We start from the raw sequence: 20,081 nt of genomic DNA, 5'->3' as shown, positions 1-20,081 counted from the left end.
GCTATTCGTTAGATTTTGGTTTTTTTTTAATGCTCCTTGCAGAGCAGAGCTAACTCATAGGCAACATGCCCAGAGTCAGCCTAGATTTTTTTAAGTAAGGAGTCCTGATGTTCAACTATTAAATCTTTATTATAGATAAGAGCATTATAATAATAAACGTGGGTGTGCAATTATTCCACTCTAACGAAGATTTCTATCTCAATTCCTGACTTCGCTCTAAACCTGACTTTGAGTAACCTCTGTAAATTTGTTTCCTCGTGTACTGAGAAAAAAATATACATCACAGAGTTACGAGCATTAATAATGTCATTCTCATCAGCAAGTGGCATCCTGAGTGCGGCTTCTTTATAAATTGTGTTATTTGTTCAAGTTTCTGAACTTCGTTTTGGACAAAATTTCTCGTATTTGTATGGGAGGAAGGGGATGGGCAATTTGTATTTAAGTTTCGGTTGAGTGATCTTTAAAAGGGAAATGGTGGGATATGGGTTTTCGGATCGACAAGGACTGAAGCACTTTAGGTGTGAATTTTTAGGCTAGAACTAGATAAAACGAGATAAGGAGCCTGAATGTTGTTTTCTTTTAACAGGTTATAGACTGGACTTTAAAGGCATAGCTGCCTTAAATGTGGGTAATGGTTGAAAAATTTCGCTACCATCAGAGGTCGCTTCACAAGGGGTCTAATTCAGAATCGAAGATCTCTAGCGGTCTTCAACTCAGTAGACTGCAGAGACGACCGCGGTAGGTTTTTTAACCCGGACTCAACAAAGAAGCCCTCATAGCACAGCCTTGACGTCACTGAAAGACAGGCCCCAATCCCGACTGCTAGAGCAGTGGCCCGCCCCTCGACCTCCGTGAGTGGCCACGCCCCGCCCTAAGGGGCGGGGCGATGCCGAACTGCGGCGGGCTGGCTCAGTAAAGCGGAGGCAGCGGGGGAAGATGGCGGCGGCCGTTCCACAGCGGGCGTGGACCGTGGAGCAGCTGCGCAGTGAACAGCTGCCCAAGAAGGACATTATCAAGTTTCTGCAGGAACACGGTTCAGATTCGGTACCGGAGGCGTAGGGGCGGCCGGGCTGGTGCGCCTGAGGGACGCCTCACCCCCCTGGAGATGCCCATACATTCCGTATTCCTCTGTGCCCCCGCCCTCGTCTTCCCGCGGCCCGCGGCCTGGAAGGCCGGAGCGGCCCAGCGAGTACTTTGGAGCCTCGCTCCCGCCCCTCGGGCGTTCTCTACTGGGGCAGGGGAGCAGCTTTATTTCCTGGGGCACACAGGCTGCGATTGTAGAGTTAGAACCTCATTGGGATCCTTGAGTGGGGGTGGAGGCCAGAAAAATAGGAACCCGAAGATATCGGGGGCTAGGGCGGGGAGGCCGAGGAATAGTGGTGTGGATGAGACTCCTGGGAGCGGGGCGCCGGCTCCTAGGGAAATGGGAAGGGATGTGAAGATTTCTGTGGGAACGGTGTATCCAACTTGCTTTTCTCAACAATTTACTAAATACTGAACATTAATGCGTGTGATTTTTAAAAAATCCGTAGGTTGTGGTTTAAGTTTTGGTTTAACACATCGACCCTTTAAATGACCTTTTCACCTTTATACTTTAAAGGAGCTACATGCACATTTCTCTTGTGCAGTGGTCTGTCATTGTTATAAACAGACTAAGAAATTTATTTGGAATGCTTTATACTGTACGCTCTCCATTTGTCAGCATAGTCTCCATCTTAACCATCCGTCTATAGTCAAGTTATTTTTGTGACACTTCTTTTTCCTTTGGAAAATAAGTTGATTCATGCATCTCTTAAATTGCTGAAATAGTTGTGCACGCAGCATTCTCCTACAAGCGGCAGCCTGCTTGTGTTTTCTATGCAATTTTAAAAATTCTAAACTTTTCATTTAGAAAAATTGTTTCTGGGTTTTTTTGTTTGTTTGAGACGGAGTCTCTCTTTGTTGCCCAGGCTGGAGTGCAGTGGCGCGATCTCGGCTCACTGCAACCTCTGCCTCCCGGGTTCAAACGATTCTCCTGCCTCTGCCTCCCGAGTAGCTGGGACTACAGGCGCGTGACACCACACCAGGTTAATTTTTTGTATTTTTAATAGAGACGGAGTTTCACCGTGTTAGTCAGGATGGTGTCGATCTCCTGACCTCGTGATCCGTCCGCCTTGGCCTCCCAAAGTGCTCGGATTACAGGCGTGAGCCACTGTTTCTGGGTTATTTTGAGAAGCTTATGTTTTATTTTCATTTTGGGCGGGCGTCATGACAGGGAGATACAAGAATTCTCCAACTTCCAGTGCCTTCTTCCTTAATTATTATCCTGGCATCCGCATCTTAGATTAATTTAGCAAATATTAATACAACATCTGTAACAAGAACTATTCTCATTGTTTGGAGGTACAAGGGTGAAAAAGAACATGCGTTGGGGATCTTACCCCTTTTTAATGGAACTATTTTCTCTTAAGCCAATTCGTATTTCATCTGAAACAATAGAATAGACATCATTAACATTTAATAATACCTCAGTCATGTACTTCATCCATCATATTCTTATGAAACAAATCATGCCATGTGGAATCGTATGTAAAACTGGGCCACGTGGAACAATTTCAGCAGACTTGGATTATCAAAATGTTTTTATAACATATTAATCTTTTAAATGCATAGTCTCGGCCGGGCGTGGTGGCTCATTCCTGTAATCCTAGCACTTTCAGAGGCCAAAGCGGGCGAATCACTTGAGGCCAGGCATTCAGGACCAGCCTGGTCAACGTGGCGAAACCTCATTTCTACTAAAAATACAAAAAAAATTAGCTGGGCCTGGTGGCGGGCGCCTCTAATCCCAGCTGTTCGGGAGGCTGAGGCAGGAGAATCGTTTCAACCCAAGAGGGGGAGATTGCAGTGGGCCGAGATTGGGCAACTGCACTCCAGCCTGGGCGACAGAGCTAGACTCTGTCTCAAAAAATAATAATCTCCAGTGATCAGTAACACTTAGACCTATACTTGACAATAATTATTTTATTAATCATAAGATATCACAGAGATGTTTATGCTTTTATGCTTTGGGTATTTTCTGGAGTCTTTAACAAGAAACCACCAGCGTGCTAAAGGTAACTGATTACTTCGGTTTAATCAACTTTGTCTCCTTTCCCCATCAGCTGTTATTTAGAACATATCTTTGAAAGAAAAAGCAAAAGAAAAAAAATACAATAGTGATAGTGTTAGCTGTTAACTGCTAATAATGTTAACTGCTTTATCAAAAGCTTAGAAGATGCCAAAGGACAACTTTGAGAATGTAACAAAATTAGGAATTAAGCAAGGAGCCCAAGGCAGAAAAAGAAGCAGAATAAAATAAGCAAACAAAGAAGTTATGGAAATCCTCACAATTAAGTGATTTTCAGATAAAGATATATTACAACTTGCTATTTCAGCAGTAGTATTTTAGTGTCCATCTGCCATCTTAGCAGTCTTATATTTGAGAGAAAAGGAATTCCGCTGTTACCTTGAGTTATTAAATACAGTATTAATCATAATCCCAATATTTATTAAGTTCTTACTGTGTGACAGGCTCTATGCTAAATGCATTAAATGGATTTTTGCATTTTATCCTTATATCAACTCTTTGACGTAGACGCTGTTATTAATCTTCCACTACAGATATGGAGGCTGAGTCTTTAGACAAGCTTAGTACCCTGTCTAGTGTCAGACAGCTAGGATTTTTTTTGTTTTGTTTTGTTTTTTTGAGACAGAGTCTTGCTCTGTCACCTAGGCTGGAGTGCAGTGGTGCGATCTCGGCTCACTGCAACCTCTGCCTCCCAAGTTCAAGCAATTCTCCTGCTTCAGCCTCCCGAGCTGGGACTACAGGCATGCGCCACCATGGCCGGCTAAATTTTGTATTTTTAGTAGAGATGGGGTTTTGTCACGTTGGCCAGGCTGGTCTCAAACTCCTGACCTCGGGTGATCCGCCTGCCTCAGCCTCCCAGAATGCTGAGATTACAGGCATGAGCCACCGCGCCCGGCCCACGCAGCTAGGATTTTAACCTAGATAATATGACTCCACAGCCCATATACTTAGCAATTATATATATAATGTTAAGCATAGCAATCTCAACATATGTATGTTACATGCTTGTGTAATAGTGACTCTTCCTAGTCTGCTAAGAATGGGTTACAAATGCCTCAGGATAGCTATGCCCAACCTGGCTCTCAAGGGCTGCACCCAAGTATCCTCCTGCAGTGAGCAGCTGACTCAATTCACCACAGTGTGCTTGCTGTATAAATGTTATTTTTCGTGAGTGTTGACAGGAAAAAAGTTAGGATGAACCACTGTGTTCAGTACATAACACTACAGTTGCAGTCTTGTCGCTAATTCTTGTAAATACCCAATTTTTTAAAAATCTCTTACATTTTTTTGTAACAAAGTAGAGTATAAACTATAGGGTTTATTTCTTCTTCAATACTAGTACTATTGAAAACACAACTGCTAACATAAAAGGGTCGTTTTCTAATTTTAAACACTTCTTACTCGGGAGAAGTTATCTTGATTACCCAGCTTTTTTCCTTATAGTTTCTTGCAGAACATAAATTATTAGGAAACATTAAAAATGTGGCCAAGACAGCTAACAAGGACCACTTGGTTACAGCCTATAACCATCTTTTTGAAACTAAGGTGAGTATTGTTAGATTCTGTCAGCAGAACATTACTTTTGAAATTTTATTTCCAAAAAAGATGTTTAAAATGCATTTATTTGCTGAATGTGTAGGAGCTTTTCCACCTGTAATTTTTGTGAACTATTATCATAAATAAACTAGCTGTCAAATCTAGCAAGGCTAACCTGCAGTATGGCAGAATGTTTCAGTATTTTCAAAGGGTCTGGATTTTGTAGCTTAAATTGAGACAACAAATTCTTAAGTCCACTGAAGTTATAAATTCATTAGGTCAGTGGTATTACCATATTACTTTAGCATATGGTGTATATTAAATATATTTTGTTGTTGTTGTTTTATTATATATGTTAAATGTTATATTGAAAATAAGTTTCCATTTCACTAATGAATTTAAAGTCTGGTTTAGATTTAGGCTGAGCTTTACAAAAATAAATTTTAAGACATTCTCCCGTATTTGTTTACTATGAAATGAGTATCTTCCACAGGAAAGAAATCCTTAGTTAGGAGTTACTTGAATAGTGTTTATATCTCTGGGTATGAGTTGGCCTTTCTAAGGTCATGGTTCTCATTTCAGAATTTATATCGTAAGCTGGTTTGAGGGTAATAATTTATTGTTTAAAAATAAATTATGAACAAAATTCTTTCTTTGCTCTTCGTTTCCTTAGACCATTTATTCACAATTGTGTTATACAACTTATATTTATTATGCAGATGTTCATTTAATTGAGAGGCTGAAAATCTTGATGTTGCTTCTTGGTTTTAGCCTGTCCTGGGTATGATGTTACAACATTTTCCTTACAGCGTTTTAAGGGTACTGAAAGTATAAGTAAAGTGTCTGAGCAAGTAAAAAATGTGAAGCTTAATGAAGATAAACCCAAAGAAACCAAGTCTGAAGAGACCCTGGATGAGGTCTGTATATAATTATTTTTTTATTTTATCATGTGGATTCTAGAAATTGTATTTATTTCTTTATTATTTACACTAATTTCTCATAGTGAAGGGTGGTTGAATATGACCACTTTCAATGAGCCAAACACTTAACGGAGTGTGCCGTTTCCCTTAGGTGTACTGGGACAGAAATAATCCTAAGAACTGGTGCTTTACAGTTATTAGCCTATTCTATGAAACACTTCTGATATTGTATTTAATATTGCCTCCACATCTGTCCAGACCTTCTGAGCTTTCAAAGCTATTTTAAGGCCTTGATTCTATAGCCAAGTTGGACTGAGTGAAATACATTTTGTTTTGATTATTTTTAGCTTTTTCTAATGTACGTGGTGTCCCTCGCAATAGAAATAATCCAGGCTTGGCTGCAGGATGTGGGTTCATCTGTCTCAGTTTTCCCAACTCAGGTTTTATATTTTGGTACAAAGTTTTGAAGAACGAGATTAATTCATTCCTGCAAATTGACAGCCTTAGTAGAGCTAAGATCAGCTACTAAGAACTGACTTAGCAGAGTTGAATTGATTATAATCTTGTTATTTCTGATAATACCTTACTATCTAAGCTTACTCATTGTCTTAGTATCAGTGATAATAATCTATATTTAGTTCTTGTAAAGAGGTGAGGCTATTGATGACAGTGTAGCTTTTGGGTATTTGTGGGAAGTGTAAGTTCAGTTATACAATTATAGATGTTTATTTGATTAAAGTTAGTTAATTTTGCATGATCTTTTCCTATTGGCTAAAAAGCACAAATTAATGTTTATAGGTGCACACAAAGCAATTTTAAAGTTTATCACAATTAATATTTGATAAATGTTATATCTATTGAGTAGCTACTAAGGTAAATGGAGCAATTATTATTGAAGGGTTTCAGAAGCAACTGGCAACATAGTTTACCCTCCAGGAAATTAGAATGGATGGTTTTAGGAGACAGATAATACTTCATTAAGGAGTTAAGAAAAGAAGTTACAAATAAATTAAAAGGTAAGTTCCTAAGAGCTAGAGACAATCTAGAGAGAGCTTATGAGGGTCCTAAACTCTATCATTTTATTTAAAACCTGTTTGTTTAACTGGCCAGCTTGAGCCCAATTATGTACTGTGACTGTTTTCCTAGCGTCCTGCATTCAAAAGCCTCTTGTCCATTTCCTTGCTAACCCTCCTTGTCTACTCTCTGTCTTCATGCTTTGGGACTGGAGAGCAGGCATTATAAACACATAATCATAAAACCTTTTATTGAGCCTGGTGTAAATTCATGCTTAATATTAGCCAAGCATGTTTTCTAGTTTCATTGCTACTCAGCAACATTTATACTATCCTTTGCCCAATTCTCCATCACATTGCTCATTGCTCACATAAAGTATTTGACATTTTCTCACAAATTCTCAGTCCCTTCTTACTCCTTTCTCTTTTTTTGTTTTTGTTTTTGTCTTTGAGACAAAGTCTCGCTGTCGCCCAGGCTGCAGTGCAGTGGTGCCATGTCGGTTCACAGCAACCTCTACCTCCTGGGTTCAAGTGATTCTCCTGCCTCAGCCTCCCCAGTAGCTGGGACTCCAAGCAGGCGCCACCACGCCCAGCTGATTTTTGTATTTTTAATAGAGACAAGGTTTCTCCATGTTGGCTGGGCTGGTCTTGAACTCCTGACCTCAAGTTATCCACCCACCTAGGCCTTCCAGTGTTGGGATTACAGGCATGAGCCACTGCCCCTGGCCTCCCTTCTCATTATATGCTCCTATGTTCTGTATTGCCAAAATGTGAACGTCTAGCCATTGCCATTCCCTTCTTCTGAGCTTAAAATTTCTCTGAATCTTTTCGTCCCTTTTTCTTTCTCATGTCTCCTTCAGGACTAACGCTCTCAAACATCTTCCTTTTATTTTAAACGTTCATTCCTTTTCCATTTTCAAGCATTCGAAGCAAGGCCGCATACCCGGAGTGTTAAAAACGTTGTTCATTTCTTGCCTCCCTTCTCTTTCTTTATCCAGTCAGCAACAAAATGGGTATTCTAATAAGATTTCTAAAACAATACTTTGCAAACCACACCCTGCTGAAAAATCTTCAGTAATTGAGTGTTGTCTCGAATTGCCCTGTTCAGTATGGTAGTTACTAACAATATGTGGCTACAGAGTGCTTTAGCTACTTTGAACTGAAATGTGCTTTAAGAGTAAAATATATACTCAGTTTCAAAGGTGTAATTTAGATGTTTCTTTTTTTAAAAAGATTGTAAAATATCTCAGTATTTTTTATATTGATTACTTATTGAAATGATGGTATTTGGGATGTTTCAGTTTAAATAAGAAAATTTTTCGTTTAAAAAATTTTTTTTTTTTTTTTTAAGGCAGGGTCGGTTGGGAGACCGGGCATGGTGGCTCATGCCTGTAATCCCAGCACTTTGGGAGGCCGAGGCAGGCGGATCACCTGAGGTTGGGAGTTCGAGACCAGCCTGGCCAACATGGTTAAACCCTATCTCTACTAAAAATACAAAAAATTAGCCAGATATGGTGGTGCACACCTGTAGTCCCAGCTACTCGGGAGGCTGAGGTGGGAGAATCGCCTGAACCCAGGAGGCGGAGGTTGCGTTGACCTGAGATCGTGCCATTGTACTCCAGCCTGGGCAACAAGACTGAAACTCTGTCTCAAAAAAAAAAAAAAAAAAAAAAAAAGACAGGGTCAGTCAGGTACAGTGGCTGGTGCCTGTAATCCCAGCACTTTGGGAGGCCAAGGAGGGCAGATCACTTGAGGTCAGGAGTTTGAGACCAACATGCTGAAACCCCGTCTCTACTAAAAATACAAAAATTAGCTGGGCATGGTGGCGTCCACCTGTAATTCCAGCTACTTGGGAGACTGAGGCAGGAGAATCACTTGAACCCAGGAGGCAGAGGTTGCAGTGAGCCGAGATTGTGCCACTACACTCCAGCCTGGGCAATAGAGGGAGACTCAGTCTCAAAAAAAAAAGACAGGGTCATGCTGTGTTGCCCAGGCTGGACTCGAACTCTTGGGCTCCAGTGATCCTCCTGCCTCAGAATACTCAGAATAACTGGGACTACAGGCATACCACTGCCTGGCATAGACACACTTCATCTCTTTCTTTTTACATTTTTAAGTGCAGCTATTAGACAACTTAAAATTATATTTGTGACTCCCATTTTTATTGGTCACCACTGGTCTTCAATATATATCCAAATTTCTTATTCTTGGCATTCAAAACTTTCCAAAATGTGGCCGCTTCTAAGCTCCATATTCCCTGTTTCTACAGACGTATTCTTTTTTTTTAGACGGAGTCTCGCTCTGTTGCCTAGGCTGGAATGCAGTGGTGTGATCTCAGCTCACTGCAACCTCCGCCTCCCGGGTTCAACCAATTCTCCTGCCTTAGCCTCCTGAGTAGCTGGGATTACAGGCGCGCACCACGACACCTGGTTAATTTTTGTATTTTTAGTAGAGACGGGGTTTCACCATGTTGGTCAGGCTATTCTCGAACTCCTCTCCTCGTGATCTACCCACCTCGGCCTCCCAAAGTGCTGGGATTACAGGCGTGAGCCACTGTGCCCGGCCTGTATAGACATGTTCTTGGCCAGGTGCAGTGGCTCACACCTATTACCCCAGCACTTTGGGAGGCCAAGGAAGGTGGATCACTTGAGCCCAGGAGTTCAAGACCAGCCTGGGCAACATGGCGAAACCTGTCTCTACCAAAATAGTAGTCAGGCATGGTGGTGTGTGCCTGTAGTCCCAACTACTCAGGAGGCTGAGCAGGGAGGATCCTTTGAGCCTGGGAGCCAGAGATTGCAGTGGGACAAGATTGTGCCACTGCACTGCCTAGGTGGCAGAGTAAGACCTTGTCTCAAAAAAAAAAAAAATTTTTTTTTTCTTTGACCACAAATGTCTGCTCATTGTCTACTAAATCATGCCCTTTCCTACCTCCATATTTTATTTCTTCCTTAGAGTGTCCTTTTACTATCCCTATTTGTCACTTCTGTGCTCCCTTTAAGACCCAACTCCTGGGCTCATTGCTTCCTCTGGGATTTTTACCATGTGAGACTTTGCTGTATACATACACAAGTGCATACATTCCTAAGCACATTTGTATTATTTATTTCTACCTTTATTTTAATATAAAGACTTGTCTAATAGCTCTTATGGGACTTTAAATCAGTCATTGTCAGTATATTTATTGTCTATTATATATTAAATAGCCGTTGAGGAAAATTTTCATGGTATGAATGAGTATTGTACAGGAAAGAAAATATAAGTTACGACAGAAACTCACACTTAGCAATTAGAAGTCAGTATAAAAGTACTCAAACGAGAAATTTGACAACTTCATCTTTGATAACTGCTTCACATGTAGTCATTACCAACTTCTGGTGATTCTGCCTCCAAAATATATCCCAAAGCCATTGATGTTTTGTCATCCTCACTGTTAGCACCCTGTTCTAAACCTAAACTACTATAATAATTTTTTTCCTAACAAATCTCTCCACTTCTACTTTTGCTTCCCAAGTCATTCTTTATATTTCAGTCACAGTGATCTATTTAAAACACAAGTCTGGCTGGGCACTGTGGCTCACGCCTGTAATCCCAACACTCTGGGAGGCTGAAGCAGGCAGATCACCTGAGGTCAGGAATTCGAGACCAGCCTGGCCAACATGTGAAACCCCATCTGTACTAAAAATACAAAAATTAGCCAAGTATGGTGGCTCATGCCTGTAGTCCCAGCTGCCCGGGAGGCTGACGCAGGAGAATTGCTTGAACTCAGGAAACAGAGGTTGCGGTGAACTGAGATCACGCCACTGCACTCCAGCCTGGGCAGAGTGAGACTCAGTCTCAGAAATAAATAAATAAATAAAATAAACACAGATCTGGTTCTGTAACTTCTCTATTTAAAACTCTAAATTGGCTAATGTCCTAAAGATAAAAACCCAAATACTAACATGTCCTACGTATTTTTCTAGCCTTATTTCATGCCATTGTCTGTTTCATTGCTCCCTTACAGACAGTAATATTTTTATACTTTTGAAATATTATTAAGCAGGCACAGTGGCTCCCGCCTGTAATCCAGTACTTTGGGAGGCTGAGGCAGGTGGATTGCTTGAGCCTGTAAGTGAGCTGTGATCATGCCAGTGTAAAATATCTCAGCATTTTACAGTGGTATGATCATTCCAGCCTCAGCAACACTGAAACCCTGTCTCTTAAAAAAGGAAAAATATATATATATTGAAATATTTCTTTTTTTTTTTTTTAAGACACAGTTTTACTCTTGTCGCCCAGGCTGGAATTCAGTGGCACAATTTTGGCTCACTGCAACCTCTGCCTCCTGGATTCAAGTGATTCTCCTGCTTCAGCCCCCTAAATAGCTGGGATTTCAGGCGCCTGCCACCATGCCCAGCGAATTTTTGTATTTTTAGTAGAGACGAGGGTTTCGCCATGTTAGCCAGCTTGGTCTCAAACTGCTGACCTCAGGTGATCAACCCTTCTGGGCCTCCCAAAGTGCTGGGTTTACAGGTGTGAGTCACTGTGCCCGGCTGATTGAAAGATTTCTATGCTGTGTGCACCTGTTCTACTGAGAAGGTCATGGAAGAGACAAGAGTTCAAAGGCTGATAGAATTCTGGAACTTCTGGGAGGGATAGATTAAGATCCTGCATGGTTTAGGCCTTTGGACAGAAAACTATAAGCAGTAATTGTTAATATCACTCTAGCAGTTGAGTAGAGGACTGACTCAAGGTGTCAGAGATAAACACAATTGGACAGTAAAGTGGTGAAAACAGATTTTATTCAGCCTACTGACATTAGGGGAAAGAGCTAAACTCCAGTCTGATTTGTGGAGAGGTAATGGGGCCTTTTAAAAGAATGAGGGGGCTGGGCCTGGTGGCTCACGCTTGTAATCCCAGCACTTTGGGAGGCCGAGGCGGGCAGATTACGAGGTCAGGAGATGGAGACCATCATGGCTAACACGGTGAAACCCCATCTCTACTAAAAATACAAACAAAAATTAGCTGGGCGTGGTGGTGGGCGCCTGTACTCCCAGCTACTTTGGGAGGCTGAGGCGGGAGAATGGCGTGAACCCGGGAGGCAGAGCTTGCAATGAGCTGAGATCATGTCACTGCACTCCAGCCTAGGCGACACAGTGAGACTCCGTCTGAAAAAAAAAAAAATGAATGAGGGAGTAGGGAGGGATTTAAGCAGAGTTAAGGAAGTGAAAAATTAAAAAAGTAGGAAGTGAGGGTTGGTCCATATGAAACGCATCTGAGTTTGCCAACTGGCGCTTATCAAAATTAGGCTCCCACAGAGACAGAGATGGGTCCTATCTTCATCTTGAGGCGTTGGCTGGAACAAACAGTAAATTTTTTTTGGCAGCCTTAAGTTTTCTTAGGCGGGCACTTTAAGGAGGGATCAGGTCCTCCTAGGAATAAGGCCTTGAGCTATTTGAAACTTGTGTTTGTTCAAATCTTTATAGTCCAAGGTTGAAGCCTTGTGAAGAAGAGGGCTCAGAGGACCCTAGCTAGGGTTTGGTCAGGGAGAAAATCTTTTGTCCAAGAGGTAGACTATTTGCAAGGATATCAGACTTTTTTTTTGTTTTTGGAGCCTTGCTCTGTCGCCCAGTGGTGCCATCTTGGCTCACTGCAACCTCCGCCTCCTGGGTTCAAGTGATTCTCCTGACTCCACCTCCCAAGTAGCTGGGATTACAGGCACACACCACCACACCCACCTAATTTTTGTATTTTTAATAGAGATAGGGTTTTGCCGTGTTGGCCAGGCTGATCTGAAACTCCTGACCTCAAGTGATCTACCCACCTTGGCCTCCCAAAGTGCTGAGATTACAGGTGTGAGCCACCACACCCAGCACAGATATTTTTACTTATCACAGGTTTTGGAAAAGGATAAAACCTTCAGCTAGGGAAATGAAAGTGAATAAAAATTTGCATAACTTGACCAATTAGAAATAGATCAGGAATAGGCCAGGCGCGGTGGCTCACGCTTGTAATCCCAACATTTGGGAGGCCGAGGCGGGCGGATCACGAGGTCTGGAGTTCGAGACCATCCTGGCCAACATGGTGAAACTGTGTCTCTACTAAAAATACAAAAAATGAGCCAGGCGGGGTGGCAGGCGCCTGTAGTCCCAGCTACTCGGGAGGCTGAGGCAGGAGAGTCACTTGAACCCAGGAGGCAGAGGTTGTTGCAGTGAGCCGAGATCACGCCACTGCACTCCAGCCTGGCGACAGAGTGAGACTCTATCTCAAAAAAAAAAAAAAAAAGAAATAGATCAGGAATAAAGAAAACCCTTTTCTTGCTTTTCAAACTCAGGAACTAACAGATTTGAATTATTGGATATCCAAGCACACCTTTGTTATTTATTTTATGAAATTTAGAAACCAAATACAGATTTGCATAATGCAGATCCCTCTGAATTTGGTCTGAATTCAGAAACCAAATAGATTTAGGTAAGGAGGATACTTTTAAATTTGGTGCACTTCTTTTTTAGTTAACTCCCTAAGATTCTTGACAGTTCCTCTGTCTGCTTTCCTCTCATATATGAATTGCTATTGATTAGATTAATATGTGACCTTTTTTGTAGAAGACCCTGATAATCCTACTTTGTTCTAGGAAATATGCCTGTTATAGCAATTTCATCCATTGTGTGAATTTATTTTCCAAATCAGGGACAGAGGCAATATCACTGTATTCATTTTAATTGGATATAATAAAAACACCTAGTAGTATCAATTATTGCTGCTAAAACAGTTCAAATCTTTGTGAGGGGAAGTCACCATCCCTTATTTTAATGCCTTATGATTTCATATGAATTAAATAGTGATGATTTTTTTTAACTTTAGGAAATAACTGAAATCATGTTATGGTTTGGTGAATAATTAACAGAATCTTATTAGAAGAGTTTAAGCTTCCAAAGAAGCTGGAAGTTATTTGAAATTAAATTATAGATGTGTAAGTTACTAATAGTCACATCACAGCCTTGAAATTAGATACTGAGGGTTTTGTTTATTTATTTATTACCAAATCCATCAAACTCTTTAAACTGACTTTGGTCATTGTTGGCTATTGTTTGTCATTCTTTTAAAGGACACAAATTAATAACTCTGTGTGTGTGTGTGTGTTGTTTTTTGTTTTTAGGGTCCACCAAAATATACTAAATCTGTTCTGAAAAAGGGAGATAAAACCAACTTTCCCAAAAAGGGAGATGTTGTTCACTGCTGGTATACAGGAACACTACAAGATGGGACTGTTTTTGATACTAATATTCAAACAAGTAAGTCTAAATGGAATCTTATGTTTTTGGCTTAAAGAGATTCGAAATACTTGGGTGGCAGACAGATGAGTAGTTAGCAGTACCTTTTTCCTGACTGTCACCTACTTTTATCCAGACATACTTTCCCCAAGATCTACTTGGAAGAGGTCTTCAGTTCACTGATTATTGGCTGGCTAAAGACCTCTTGTTCTTTGGAAAGCAAACGATAAGGAATCTCAGTCTAAACCTGGTTAATGTCCAAAGTAAGGTGTTAGTATTTGAATAGAAAAGGCAGGATGGTATGCTGTTTTGTGATAGAAGTATAGGTCCTACCCCTCTACGCTTTGCTAAGAATGTAATTATTTTTACAGCCAGAATTTTATTGATGGATGATCTTAGTAAATTTTTCTTTCTTTTAAAATATATAGTATTGTAATTCTGAAATCAAACCACTATATTTTTCCATTGGAATTTAATAATTTCCAATGGAAATATCTTAATAATAAATTAGAGTATATCATTAATTATAAGGAAAATCTGTTTTACAGGTGCAAAGAAGAAGAAAAATGCCAAGCCTTTAAGTTTTAAGGTTGGAGTAGGCAAAGTTATCAGAGGAGTAAGTAAAGAATGCCAATGAATCAGTAGATATTCTGGCACATGTTGCGTCTGGTATGGTGCCATAAAGAATTAGGTTTGGGGATATAATACAAATGAAACAGACTTTGGAGTCTGACAGATTGGGTATAGTCATTGCTAGCTGATCTTGCGCAAGTTGTCTGGGTCTCAGTTTTGCTATGTATAAAATGAGGACAGTACTGCCTACCTCAATGTTTTTAGAAGATTAAATGAGCATAACTTGAAGTACCTAATACAATAGGGGCTTAAATATTAGTCCCTTCCATGTGTACCCATTTTATTATTTTTCTTCATAAAGTAAGTATTTGTCAGACTGTTTGGCCCTCTAAATTTGTCTTTTAAGTTTCCTGTAAAACGTCTTATAACTGTTGTACCATTTACATATAATTTGCAAAAGTAAAATATCTGTTCCACTGAAGTACTCATAGAAGCAGTTTGTTTCTGCAGCCTTTTCACCTCATACAACATAGGCTGCAATGCCAGAAAATTGTTCAAACATGAGCATGCTTTAACCTACACTTATATGTGAGAGATAACAGAAAGAAACTGAGAAAAGAGGACGTTAGGCTTGACCCGTACTGACCATTATACTGTACAAAATAAGATAAAAGAGCAGGGCAGACTGTCACCTTCTATGAATCAGGTTTTCATGCCAGGGCCTGCCCATTGTGCCCACTGTTTGTTTTAAATTGTTATTCTCAGAACATCAGACATCAATAACTGAAATGCTTATTTAAATGCAGTTGTAGGAACCTTCAATATATTACTCTCTGTACTATCGGTAGGTCCTAAGATATGGTTCAGACAATCATATACAGAATATAAAACATCTTGAAACTAAAGGTTTAGTTGAACATAACTTGTAATTGTTACCTGCCCTGGCTGGGCATGGTGGCTCACACCTGTAATCGTAGCAATTTGGGAGGCCGAGGTGGGTGGATCACGAGGTCAGGAGATCGAGACCATCCTGGCTAACACTGTGAAACCCTGTCTCTACTAAAAATACAAAAAGTTATCTGGGCATGGTGGCACTTGCCTGTAGTCCCAGCTACTTGGGAGGCTGAGGCAGGAGAATTGCTTGAACCCGGGAGGTGGAGGTTGTAGTGAGCCAAGATCACGCCACTGCACTCCAGCCTGGGCAACAGAGCGAGATTCCATCTCAAAAAAAAAAAAAAAATTGTTACCTGCCCGTACCAAGTTGATAGCAAGTATGTAGCAAATTGGGCCATTTTTCTATTTGTGTAACTTATTTGCATACTGGTAAATTTCTTCTAGTCTACCGTATTTTTTTTTTTTAAGACGGAGTTTCGCTCTTGTCCAGGCTGGAGTACAATGGTGCAATCTCAGCTTACTGCAACCTCTGTCTCCTGAGTTCAAGTGATTCTCCTGCCTCAGCCTCCCGAATAGCTGGGATTACAGGCATGCGCCACCACACCAAATTTTGTATTCCTAGTAGAGACAGGGTTTCATCATGTTGGTCAGGCTGGTCTTGAGTGCTGACCTCAAGTGATCGCCCTCTTCAGCCTCCGAAAGTGCTGGGATTACAGGCGCAAGCCACCTTGCCCGGCTAGTCTACCATATTCTTATTTTCCAAATGTGACCACCTAACTTTGTCCCTTGAGCTTTATATGATTGTTGCATTTCAATACAGCGTATAATATTAGGACTATTATCCCTGTGGTGATGCGGATTTAACTGTTTGTGGCAACTAGCTTTAAGATCCAAATTTGAAAAATATGGAGAGGCCAACCCAGAAGCCTTTTATTGTTTCTTTGAAAAGTTAGTTTTACCTTTTGCAAAAGATCTTAGTGCCGTAACATTTTAAAAATTGTATTTCCAAAATTAGCTGGGCATGCCTGTAATCCCAGCTACTAGGGAGGCTGAGGCAGGAGAATCGGTTAAACCCAGGAGGCAGAGGCTGCAGTGAGCCAAGATCACGCTATTGCACTCCAGCCTGGGCAACAAGAGCGAAACTCCATCTCAAAAGAAAAAAAGAAAAAAAGTGTATTTTATGTGCCAACATGACTCCACTATTACAATTTGGTAATCTTAAAACAATTTTACAGGCCAGGCGCGGTGGCTCATGCCTGTAATCCCGGCACTTTGGGAGGCCAAGGTGGGTGGATCACGAGGTCAGGAGATCGAGACCATCTTGGCTAACACGGTGAAACCCCGTCTCTACTAAAAAAATACAAAAAATTAGCCAGGCGTGGTGGCGGGTGCCTGTAGTCCCAGCTACTCGGGAGGCTGAGGCAGGAAAATGGTGTGAACCCGGGAGGCGGAGCTTGCAGTGAGCCGAGATAGCGCCACTGCCACTGCACTCTGGCCTGGGCAAAAGAGCAAGATTCTGTCTCAAAAAAAAAACAAACAAACAAAAAAAAAACAATTTTACAGTGAGTACTTGCCCGTATATTCCAATAAAAATAAACTCAAGTTTGTCCTGTGATGTAAAAGTGTTGCAGGTTTTTTTATAATGGTGCTAATAACAAACTGGTTTTCATAATGTATGGCATGTTACAGTTTACAAAAAGCTTTTGGGTTTTTTTTGTTTTTTGTTTGTTTGAGACAGAGTCTCACTCTGTTGCCCAGACTGGAGTGCAGTGGCTCAATCCTGGCTCACTGCAACCTCTGCCTCCTGGGTTCAAGTGATTCCCCTGCCTCAGCCTCCCGAGTAGCTGGGATTACAGGCACCCACCACCACACCCAGCTAATTTTTTTATTTTTAGTAGAGATGGGGTTTCAACTATGTTAGCTAGGCTGGTCTCAAACTCCTGACCTCAAGTGATCTGCCCACCTCGGCCTCCCAAAGTGCTGGGATTATAGGCATGAGCCCCAAAAGTTTCTTTTCACATTAAAAAAGCCCTGCTTAAAATACCCTTTTTTTTTCCATCGAAGAAATGGAAGACAAGGATTTAGGGACTCACTGAAGTACATTACCTTAGAATATAGTGAAATCTATAGTAATAGATTCTGTGTTTGTTTTAACATACAGTCTTGTCTTGACTGTCCTGGTATTGCATGTGCTTTTTGTAAAATACCATTAGTTTTTATTTTGTTCTTGCCTTTAGTGGGATGAAGCTCTCTTGACTATGAGTAAAGGAGAAAAGGCTCGACTGGAGATTGAACCAGAATGGGCTTATGGAAAGAAAGGACAGCCTGATGCCAAGTATCCTTTTTTCCCCCTCATAATTAAAGTAAAAAGAAAAAACAAAAAACCTCTAGATCAGCTGAAGATGTGAAAGATGCTGTCCAGGGAAACTTCTGGATCAAGAATCCTGTCCAGACTAGTCTTCCTGATCTTTAGATGCTTATGTGTCAGCACCTCCAATAGACAACAGTATTTTCTATTGCTATAAAGTTCAAACCTCAGCTAGAATTTTTGTTTCTCTTATTCAAATTCTTAACTTTTGAGACCTTAATTAATTGTGAAGTTTAAGCTTAAACAGCAATTCTTAATGTTTTTAAGAGTTTAAGAAAAGCTACCATGCCCAGTACAAACTGTAGCAAACTACGACGCAAATATGGCTCATCGTAATTTGATGGCACAGTATAATTTCAGGCAATTAAATTCAAAGCTTAGAAATGGAATAGATGTGGGACATTTCCAGTTGTGAACTGAAGGAGACCACAGAATCAACAGTGTTATTGTGAGCATTATTACTACTAATGACAGTACTCACTGATAAGTCCAGTTTGTGAACATTAAAAAAAAAAAAAAAAAAAAGGAATGACTCCAGACCATTAAGAGCAGACCAATCCAATAGGTAAGAGGGAAGGTAAGTTTATGGCTTTTGTTGGTTCCATTCCTCTTGGGCCCATCAGATTAAGTTTGAAACCCATCAGATTAAGTTTGAAAAAACAAGTCCTTTGGGAGGCAGCTTTCTGTAGTCTTAGCAGATAAACATATTTGGGAATATAATAGCTTTCTTAGCTTTTCAAAATCAAATGGCCGGGCTGGGCGCCATGGCTGATGCCTGTAATCCCAGCACTTTGGGAGGTCAAGGAGGGCAGATCACTTGAGGTCAGGAGTTCAAGACCAGCCTGACCAACATGGTGAAACCCCACCTCTACTAAAAATACACAAATAAGCCAGGCGTGGTGGTGCAGGCCTGTACTCCCAGCTACCCTGGAGGCTGAGGCAGGAGAATCACTTGAATCTGCGAAGCGGACGTTGCAGTGAGCCGTGATCGTGCCACTGCACTCCAGCCTGGGCGAAAGAGTGAGGCTCTGTCTCGGTGGTGGGGGAAGAAAAAAATCAAATGGTCAGCTGCAGCTCCCTCTCCCATTAGAAGAAGCATCTCAAGACCAATCTGATGCACATATAAATTATATAACTCTTAAGTTAGCATTTTTTTTTTTTTTTTTTTTTTTTTGAGACAGGGTCTTGCTCTTTCACCCAGGTTGGAGTGCAGCAACGTGATCTCAGCTTGCTGCAACCTCTGCCTCCCAGGCTCAAGCAGTTCTCCTGCCTCACCCTCCCTAGTAGCTGGAACTACAGGTGCGCACCACCACACCTGGCTAATTTTTGTATTTTTAGTAGAGACAGGGTTTCACTGTGTTGGCCAAGCTGGTCACAACCTCCTGACCTCAGGTGATCCTGAGCCTGCCTCAGCCTCCTAAAGTGCTGGGATTACAGGTGTGAGCTACCATACCTGGCCTTGAACTTAGCATCTTAAAATGCACAGTAAATATTATGTACTACCTCATAAAAACTTTAATACAGTATATATATATTTTCCCCCCCAGCTAGAATGACATTACTTTTGTTTTGTAGTACTTAATAGTCTTCATTAAGTGGTGGCTAATTTAGGAGTACTTGTAAAGCATCCAGATAAGGAGGATCCTAGTCCAAGTTCAATTTATCTGTCTATCTAGGGAGCCTATCTAGTCAGCCTATCCTACACTAAGGTTATGGGGGTAGGGGAGGGGCACTTTTTATCAAATGTACCTTGACTTCTTCAACAGAATTCCACCAAATGCAAAACTCATTTTTGAAGTGGAATTAGTGGATATCGATTGAAATAGCAGTGCTTCAGCTCTAAGGATATTAGCAACAATGATAAAACTTGGCCTTGAAGAAACTTACATAACTAGTTAGAACTTGTAACTATTGTAAAGGAAGAGTCAACTGGAAAATTCAAGGAGTTAATAAAATTTGTTTACTTGATCCCAGCTTTTGAGAGATGTAATCCCTTATGAATCCCTGGTCTAAAATACTTTCCTACAGCTGTGTAAAATACTGGTCAAGGAGAACTTTTTCCTTTTACCTCATGTTGTAAACTAAGTGGCTCAATAAAAATTGATCCACTGTCTTGATCTGACTGATTTGTTTGGTGTTAATATATTATTGTTCTGATACGGAATTGGAACTAAGGACCTCATCAAACCAGGGAGTAACTTCCGGTAAAATTATCTGGACAGACTGCCTGTATAATGAGAAGGCCAAAGCATAAGGCTTGAGGGGAAACAAAATGCTAAAAGGGAAAAAATCTTGGCAGGAAGATCAAGACCTGAATTCAGAAAAAGTGTACTTCAAAACCAATGAGCCACTAATAAAGATGAACATAAGGTTAATATTACTAATTGATCCCCCCAAAATAAATTCGTAAACAATTAC

General features: G+C 40.8%; 2 protein-coding genes across 4 annotated transcripts in view; one reads left to right on the top strand and one right to left on the bottom strand.

Annotated features, from left to right (window-relative positions):
- The first annotated feature begins 857 nt into the window (after window positions 1-857).
- Window positions 858-19,786, top strand: FKBP3 (FKBP prolyl isomerase 3). 2 transcript variants are annotated; one of them, XM_003263745.4, is made up of 7 exons: window positions 858-1,044; window positions 4,550-4,651; window positions 5,452-5,559; window positions 13,714-13,849; window positions 14,377-14,444; window positions 17,533-17,630; window positions 19,430-19,786. In XM_003263745.4, the coding sequence occupies exons 1-7, from the start codon at window positions 937-939 to the stop codon at window positions 19,482-19,484; spliced, it is 675 nt and encodes a 224-aa protein (XP_003263793.1). In that variant the 5' UTR covers window positions 858-936; the 3' UTR covers window positions 19,485-19,786. The 2 variants fall into 2 exon arrangements, with proteins under 2 accessions (XP_003263793.1, XP_030669743.1); XM_030813883.1 differs by lacking the exon at window positions 858-1,044 and adding an exon at window positions 3,930-4,205 and having other exon boundaries at window positions 4,560-4,651.
- Window positions 17,672-20,081, bottom strand: part of PRPF39 (pre-mRNA processing factor 39) — a 34,901-nt gene continuing 32,491 nt past the window's right edge. Inside the window, exon 15 of one of the 2 annotated variants that reach the window (XM_030813854.1) lies at window positions 17,672-17,808. The gene's annotated coding sequence lies outside the window, so the exon portion shown is untranslated. The remainder of the gene's footprint in view (window positions 17,809-20,081) is intronic. The other variant, XM_030813857.1, reaches the window with a different exon arrangement.

Source organism: Nomascus leucogenys, chromosome 1a (assembly GCF_006542625.1).
Source record: "Nomascus leucogenys isolate Asia chromosome 1a, Asia_NLE_v1, whole genome shotgun sequence".
NCBI classification, from domain to species: domain Eukaryota; kingdom Metazoa; phylum Chordata; class Mammalia; order Primates; family Hylobatidae; genus Nomascus; species Nomascus leucogenys.
The sequence above is the reverse complement of the archived record's forward strand: the minus strand, read 5'-3'. Positions and strand labels throughout refer to the sequence as shown.

What these genes read in the sequence shown, in the direction of transcription:
- FKBP3 (XM_003263745.4), top strand. Translation starts at nt 937, where the DNA reads ATGGCGGCGGCCGTTCCACAGCGGGCGTGGACCGTGGAGCAGCTGCGC. An exon ending in CTGAAGAGACCCTGGATGAG is followed by an intron (nt 5,560 to 13,713) that starts GTCTGTATATAA and finishes TTTTGTTTTTAG; the next exon opens with GGTCCACCAAAATATACTAA. An exon ending in TGATACTAATATTCAAACAA is followed by an intron (nt 13,850 to 14,376) that starts GTAAGTCTAAAT and finishes TCTGTTTTACAG; the next exon opens with GTGCAAAGAAGAAGAAAAAT.